This window comes from Eutrigla gurnardus (genome assembly GCF_963514095.1).
Source record: "Eutrigla gurnardus genome assembly, chromosome: 13".
NCBI lineage: Eukaryota > Metazoa > Chordata > Actinopteri > Perciformes > Triglidae > Eutrigla > Eutrigla gurnardus.
This window is the reverse complement of record NC_139936.1, coordinates 8,728,090-8,735,877: the sequence shown is the minus strand read 5'-3', so window position 1 is coordinate 8,735,877 and position 7,788 is coordinate 8,728,090. Positions and strand designations below refer to the sequence as shown.

General features: G+C 42.1%; 1 protein-coding gene across 2 annotated transcripts; it reads left to right on the top strand.

The window, feature by feature from the left end:
- Positions 1-1,279: 1,279 nt before the first annotated feature.
- On the top strand, positions 1,280-6,171 carry mat2ab (methionine adenosyltransferase 2Ab; the record flags this gene model as incomplete). Of its 2 annotated transcripts, XM_084025056.1 has the most annotated exons (9): positions 1,282-1,500; positions 2,243-2,320; positions 2,410-2,532; positions 2,648-2,760; positions 2,843-2,986; positions 3,079-3,297; positions 3,373-3,555; positions 3,660-3,793; positions 4,358-6,171. In XM_084025056.1, exons 1-9 carry the CDS (start codon positions 1,404-1,406, stop codon positions 4,458-4,460), a joined length of 1,194 nt encoding a protein of 397 aa, XP_083881182.1. In that variant the 5' UTR covers positions 1,282-1,403. The 2 variants fall into 2 exon arrangements, with proteins under 2 accessions (XP_083881183.1, XP_083881182.1); XM_084025057.1 differs by lacking the exon at positions 4,358-6,171 and having other exon boundaries at positions 1,280-1,500; positions 3,660-3,797.
- Positions 6,172-7,788: the final 1,617 nt, after the last annotated feature.

Genomic DNA, 7,788 nt, shown 5'->3' with positions numbered 1-7,788 from the left:
CTAGTTTTATGATCATAGAAATTATTCAACCATTTCATATAGTATCTAACCTTCACAGTGACTGATGATTGACCTCAGTTTGGGCCCAGGAACATGTCCTCAGTGTAGGTCATGTTCATATCCAAAGATATGTCAGAAATTCAAAATGACAAGCAGTAGATGTGCATGTGGTCTTGGTAGGGCGGTGGCGGACCACATCCCAATTTCAACATCAGATTATGGACTTTTTTTCTGGCTAAAACACAGGGACCAGAAATGAAACTCAAACTACTCCTCTTCTCAAATTAATAAAATGGTCCTGCTTTGGAGCAAGAACGGCAAAGCAGTCCTTGTAGTGACATTAATTCAATACATCTGTTGCCTACAAAAGGTACAACATGTTCACAATCAGACCTTTTGATTATATTACACAGCAGTACCCGAAGGGTAAGAGGGAGATGGGAGCGTTTTTAGTAATAATCAAGTTATGTTGGGATATAATATCTCCAGCCTCTGCTCTTCTCTCCCTGTCCAGTTTGCACTTTATTACAAATGTGCTGTATTTGCAGGTTAACCTGGTTGTTTCACCGAGGGAACATGCTCAAATGAATGCAGTTTATCAGATTAAATGTAGGTTTATAGAAAACTGTTATGATGGTTTCTGGGAAATATTTACTTGTTATGTGAAATACACTTCTTGTACGAACAAAGACAGATGTTTCACACAAGAAGTCACATCCTGTGGCTGTCAATTTTCAAAACAAATACCACCTAACACAGTGAACTAGATCCTTAAAAGCTATGCAGCCTTTAAACGGAATGTTCCTGTATAAACAACGACAGCCAGCCAGCTCTACTTTAACCTGCTTATCCTGATCATCCCCAACTTCTTATAGAAGCTATTTTATGTTTAGGTATTTCTGTAATTTATTTTATCTTACTGTAAGTATGGAGATTAGGTTCGTTTTTGGGTGGTGGAGAAGTTTGTGATTAAAATCCAGTTGACATCTGAAGTAGGCTACGACAACACGACAAAGGGTGCAACTAACTCAAATATTGCGTCACCACTGTAATCTCACACACACACTAAGGTGCGATGAGGTTATTGCTAAGGTAAAGTGTGCTGATTGGCTGTAATGTTTTGGTGGCACATGGTGGCTGTATGATTCTGCGGTGCAGTCTGGTTACAGTATGTTACAACCCCTCCATAGGCTCAGTGGTATGGTCCGGCTCGTGACGTCAGAGCCTCTGCCTTCATGCATAAATACTGGAGCTCTGCGCCATGAGGCTTAAGCTCGAGGATCAATACACCGAGATACTGAAAGACTGTCCTTTGGTAGAGGAGGAACACGCCGAGACATTGCAACTAGAATAGATACAGAGTGAAATAGTTTTTAACGGGGGTTTTTTTTTTTTAACGTACAATGACAATGAACGGCCAAATGAATGGTTTTCATAACTCCCTCATTGACGAGGACTGCTTCTTGTTCACCTCGGAGTCGGTCGGAGAAGGACATCCCGGTAAGAACCTGATTCTAGGCACCGTTCTAACGAGTTTTCTTTCTGAGAAGCTAAGTGTATAACGGTGGTTTTTACGACGTTGTTTGCAAAACGTACTGTACTTTTCCCCACGCGTCACTTTGATTTAAAAACTGGTATGTAACGTTGCATCATTAAAAAATATATATGTACGTTACGGCCTTTTCCGCTACGTAGCTGGGCCGGTGTCGGGAGCACGCGCTGCTAGCTAACTTTAATGTTAGCAAGCTAGTCTCCGATGAATAGGCGATGCTATCACACGACTGGTCTAAAGACGGCGAACATACCAGCGTTTGAGTCGAGATATTGTAAACGTTGATCTACGTGAATGCTCGTCTCATTACCAAATATGTCTAACATTGTCCTGAATAAACGGGGCTGTTCCTGATGCACAATGACTGCTGGCGTTAGCCGTTCAACTGAACAACAGCCAACGATCGTGGGTGTTTTTATTTTACCAACGTTATATCGTCGCCAGAGGACATTTGTTAGATGTTAAAGTATTGTGTCACGGTTGCCTTCCGGTCCCTGGTTTTTAGTTGCGCGCCTCTCTTCACCACCACATGTGCACATGCTGAAATGGCGACTGTGTTGGAGGCTCCGAGCCCCACCCACCGAGCACGAGACGGATTGGTTTGGCGCTAACGTGCCACAGTTTACACTCAGCCCCGGCTGTGCTCCAGTTATTGTGGCTGCCTCATTGTTGTTCTCGTTTTCGCTTCAGACAAGATCTGCGACCAGATCAGCGATGCCGTTCTGGATGCCCATCTCAAGCAGGATCCTGATGCCAAAGTTGCATGTGGTAAGAAAAACTGTGGTTCCTTTTTTCCCCCCTTTTCTACATTTATGTTGCTTCAGATCAGAAGTTAAAATCTTCCTTGCTTCATGCAGAGACTGTTGCCAAGACTGGGATGATCCTGTTGGCTGGTGAGGTGACATCACGTGCCACAGTGGACTATCAGAAAGTTGTCCGAGACACCATACGGCAAATTGGATATGATGACTCATCCAAAGGTGTGGCATGTTGTTGTGGTACCTTTTTGTTGGCTTCTCTGTTGTTGTCTGGTATGTCTTGTTTTTTTTTTTAAAGTGCTGCATTTTGATCTGCTCCCCTCTGTCTTGTGCATAGGCTTTGACTATAAGACCTGCAATGTTCTTGTGGCCTTGGAGCAGCAGTCTCCCGACATCGCTCAGGGTGTTCATATTGACCGCAATGAGGAGGATATTGGGGCAGGGGACCAGGTCAGTTTTGCCTGTCGACATTGTGAGCTGGCATGTGTGTTCTGGAGTTGGATTCCTCTAGTAAATGTCTCTTTCTCTGCAGGGCTTGATGTTTGGATATGCCACTGATGAGACGGAGGAGAGTATGCCTCTCACAATTGTCCTTGCTCACAAACTGAACGCTAAGATGGCTGAGTTGCGCCGCAATGGCACCCTTCCATGGCTCCGGCCAGACTCTAAGACACAGGTAAAGTTGTTATACTTTTACTCTACTATCAAATACTACTAAGTGTTTTTTGGGAGGATTATTATATTTATATCAATCATTTTTTTTAAAAGGTTACTGTCCAGTACCGCCAGGACCGTGGTGCAATGCTTCCAGTACGTGTGCACACAATTGTGGTCTCGGTTCAGCATGATGAGGATATTTGCCTGGAGGAGATGAGAGACACCCTGAAGGAGAAGGTTGTCAAGGCTGTTGTTCCATGCATCTATTTGGATGATGACACAATCTATCATCTGCAGCCCAGTGGGCGATTTGTTATCGGAGGACCACAGGTAAATATCAAGAGGGTGTGGCTTCAGGACATATTTAGCATTTGAGTTACTTAACTGTGACTCCTCTTCTCAAAGGGTGATGCTGGCCTGACGGGTCGTAAGATTATCGTTGACACTTATGGAGGCTGGGGAGCCCATGGTGGTGGTGCCTTCTCTGGGAAGGATTACACGAAGGTGGACCGCTCTGCTGCTTATGCTGCACGCTGGGTGGCCAAGTCTCTTGTGAAGGCTGAGCTCTGCAGGAGAGTGTTGGTCCAGGTGAGTTGAAGAACCCATGATGATGATTTAGTGAGAGGGGCTGCAAGACACCTGAAGTATTGTGTATTATGCTTGATATAATACATGTGTATATGTTGTATTAGGTTTCCTATGCCATTGGAGTTGCCCATCCCCTTTCCATTTCAATCTTCCACTACGGAACCTCCAACAAGAGTGAGCGGGAGCTGCTCGACATTGTGAAGAGAAACTTTGACCTCCGTCCTGGAGTCATTGTCAGGTAATGTATACCTGAAGCCACCCGTTCTTAGTGACACTGCAGATCCTTCCCGTTTCCCATGCCTTTAGCTTTTTTTCTTTTTTTTTTAGTTGCACTGCTGAGGATTTATAATTACTTTTTAATGTGTTTTAAAAATCTACAAACTGGTACTTTTTCCTTTTTTACAACCGCTTGCATTTTGTGTGGCTTCTGTGATCACATGCGTTGATAATGGCATATTGCTTTCTACTTAATTTGATGGCATGGTGTCGGGAGGTTACTTTTGTAATGAAGCCCCGTGGCTCATAATTGGGTAAGCATCCTTTTTTATGTAAATCGTAGAGTGTGGTTTCCAGCTGCTGTCACCACACTGCTCAGCGATGGGTTTTGTTTGTCAGGGTAAGTGTCGAAGCTTTCCTTTTTACCAGCTGGTCGAGCCGCTAATTTTTTTTTTAAAAACATTTTTTTGGGTGGCTCTCGACACTCCACTGGCTAGTGTGAGCATTGTGCTTGTGTGAGTATGACTGTGTGCATTTACTGTCGCCGAGTGTGACTGTTGCTAAATATGTTGATTATGTATTCCAGGGAGCTGGATCTGAAGAAGCCCTTGTATCAGAGGACTGCAGCCTATGGCCACTTTGGCCGTGACTCCTTCCCATGGGAGGTGCCCAAAAAACTCAAATACTAAACATGTTAAGCTTTTCCCCTCAGGCCTGTTGGTGTATACTACAGAGAAGCCTACAAGGTTCCGGGGGTGAAATGCGCTTATCTCTCTCATAGTAATGGTATCGTTAACACATGACTCCCATCCTCACTCCAAATCCCTCCTTTTTGTCTTCTTGCTGTCTTCTGCTGGTTGTGGTATCATACTGGGTCGTAGGAGGCAAGCCTCAGAAACTTGATGTTTAAAGAATTGGGTGGGTTCCATGAACTCATGCACCATAGTATATCTTGTTCTCCCACGTCTTCAGGCTCCCCTGCTTCTTGTCTTGTTGTGATAGACCTGAAAAGCTGCATTCGGTTGTACTCCTTTTTGGCATTCCACACTTGTCAGCCTTTTATTCAGTGTCAAGGTGATAGCATATTAGGCTGTGTGCGAGACCCCTCTTAATTCACTGGTGCTACTGATGTAAGGAGCCTGCGCAACATCTACATTTTCCTACTACATTTAGAAGCATAATTTGATGGTCGAAGTGTTCTCTGAACTGGCACCTTTCCAAACAAGTTTAGTGTCTTTCTGAACATTCCTCCTTTTGTCAGTCTGGTACAATTATTCTCCGACCAGTCCGTTTTCTTTATCCCTTTTTATTGGCTTTAGTCCCGTCCTTGTGGAGGATGCTAGAATGGCACAATTAAAATTTAAAGTTTGTTGCTGTTTTCACACAAAAAAATGCTATGCATTGCAGGTTAATGGGTGAACCAAATCCTAATTATTAAAGCTCTCAAATGAGTATAAATCCTCAGATGCCCCTACAGACCGTTGCTGTTTTCTGATGTAATACAGAAAAGTCAGAAGCTGCTATGTCACTGCTCTGGTCTGCGGAGGTATTTGTTATACTTGAAAATCATGGCATAAAATGGATTGAATTTTAAATGAGTCCTCTTTTTTTAAATGTAGTTTCACTTGTTTGCTCTTTTATGGTTTGAAGTGAAATAACGGTCCTCTTTACTCCTTCAGTGTATTGATGGCAGGTGTAGCTACAGAGAAACCTGGTCCCATCTTTATTCTTGAAGGAGTGTGTTCTTTGCCACAGAGTCTTATTGGCTTAAAGTCAAACCTTAACACTATTTATTTGTTCTCTGAAACCCGGCGTGGATACAGAGAAGCCGTGGTTTCAGAAGGCAGCTTTCAACACACATGGCTAATGAATCTTGAATTCCTTTTTTGACTTGACCATTATTCAGTGTTTGACTTGAGGCTCCAGAGTGTTGTACAGAAAAGCTTTGGTCCGCCTCAATGACAAAGTGTCACTGGCTACTGTTAATGACTATTTTACATTTCATTTTTTTTGGACTATAGAGCATATTTTTAAGTGGGTTGGTTTTTGAAATCCCGTTAAAGTTTCTGGTGCAATTCTGTAGCGCTTACCTATCCACAATGGCATGGCAATATTTGGTTGGTGTAGTACAGAGAAACCAGCCTTGTTTACATAGCCATCCCATGTGTGGGATAGGTTCAAGTTTTGGTTGTAGTCCCTTTTTACCACTCGGAGGTCATCCTGTTGGCTACAGTAAGTGTAAGAGTGCCTTTTCTATTTCCTCTACTCCCATTTGCTTTTCTCCCTTCCTACCAACATGCGCTCAACTTCCAGAGGATCAAGTTGCTCATACTGTATTGTGTTTCATGTCTAAACTGGGTAGTTTCCTTATGCTCTGTAATAAAGAACTACTCCTTTAAAAGTCTTGATGTGTAATCTTTTTAAAATATTTATTTCACAGGGCAAACCGCACAACACTTTCTTTGTGGGATGTCTTTCTGTTATCCAACTCAGAATTATGCCCGTTTCTTGAATGTTGGCGTTTACAGTTTCCCCTCTATCAGCAATGAGGTCCCGAGTAGCATGCATTTTGGGACCAGTTTTGAGATTAATGGATACAATTATAGTAATGGTGGCAAGAATGCAGGCAATAACTGCAGCTGTATCCTTTCTCTCTTCAGTAACATTCAATCTTCTCTTTCCCATTTGGTGGAATCGCAATGAATTGCAGATAAGACAAAGAAGAATACAATTCTAATATTTAAAGGTATTAATCTATAGTAAATGCTTCTGTGTTATGTGCTACCAGTCAAAGGGAATGCACATTCTGCTTGGTTTAATACAATAGAAATGACTGCTGGTGCTGTACAATTTAGTTTCCACCTTAAAATGAGGTATTAGCTTTCAGTGATAAGTGTGATCATAAAAAAAAAAGAGAGGGGGGAGTTCAGCAGTGCATCTTGGTGCTTGTGGTGCCAATTTGCTTTACAAGCTAATGTTTCCCATGCATTGTGATTTTTTTTCTTCCTTTTTTGGTTATTGGAGTGGAATTCTTAATTGTTCATAATGTCTCTACAAAACAGTGTTTTCTCTGACTTTGAAGTGTAATTATTTCCTTCAAAATGGACACGGTCATGTGATGATAAAACACTGAAGTATCACTATCCACAGATTACAATGTTGCAGTCTATCAATAAGGGGGAGGTTTGCAGCCACCATGCACTTCACTCAGTGATTGTGATAAGTGGAAGTTGTTTCTTAAAAAGGGTTTGTGTTGAGGCCCTAGTGTTTCTTCTTGCCAGAGGCAAAGCTTTTATAGACTTAACAGCACCACCAGCTTTCCGGCAGGCTTTTCCTGTTAATCGTGTCAGGCCGCTCAACTAGCAACTTGACAGAATTAAGGAGTGTGTTTTTTTTTTTATGTATATAGATCGTGTACTGCAATAATACTGACATCAATCTGTAAATGTCCTGAGCATAGTTTATCATCAACAAACGGCCCTTTTTAACTTATCTACCTTCTGAGATGGGGCCAAGATCCTGCAAACAATGGAGTCTGCCTTTATTATCTTTATGTAACACTTAATGACCGCCTTGCAAAACACACATTGATTGCATACCGTAAACACATAAAAAAAATTAAAAAATTCCCTCTCTGAATACCTACTTTAGTCGCATGTAAATGGAAACATGCAGTGAAATTACAGGTGGTTTGTGTATTCACAAACATGAGATTGGCGCTGCATTTAATCCATCCTAAATCTTAGTGCATGAAGCAACTTGGGGTTTAGTGTCTCGCTCAGTGACACTTTGACAAGCGGACATTTGGAGCCTGAGATCAAAACATCAACCTGGTGGTTAATTAATTACCCACTCTACAATAAATGGTTTTTCTCTGATCACATTTTGAAGAGGACTTTAAAAATGTAGCTTTAACTGACTGTCCCGAGACACCATGTTCACAGAATGTCTTTCAGTTAATAAAGAATCATATAATCCCAAATACGTGCACATTCTTACAGGCTGGCCTTCAGATCC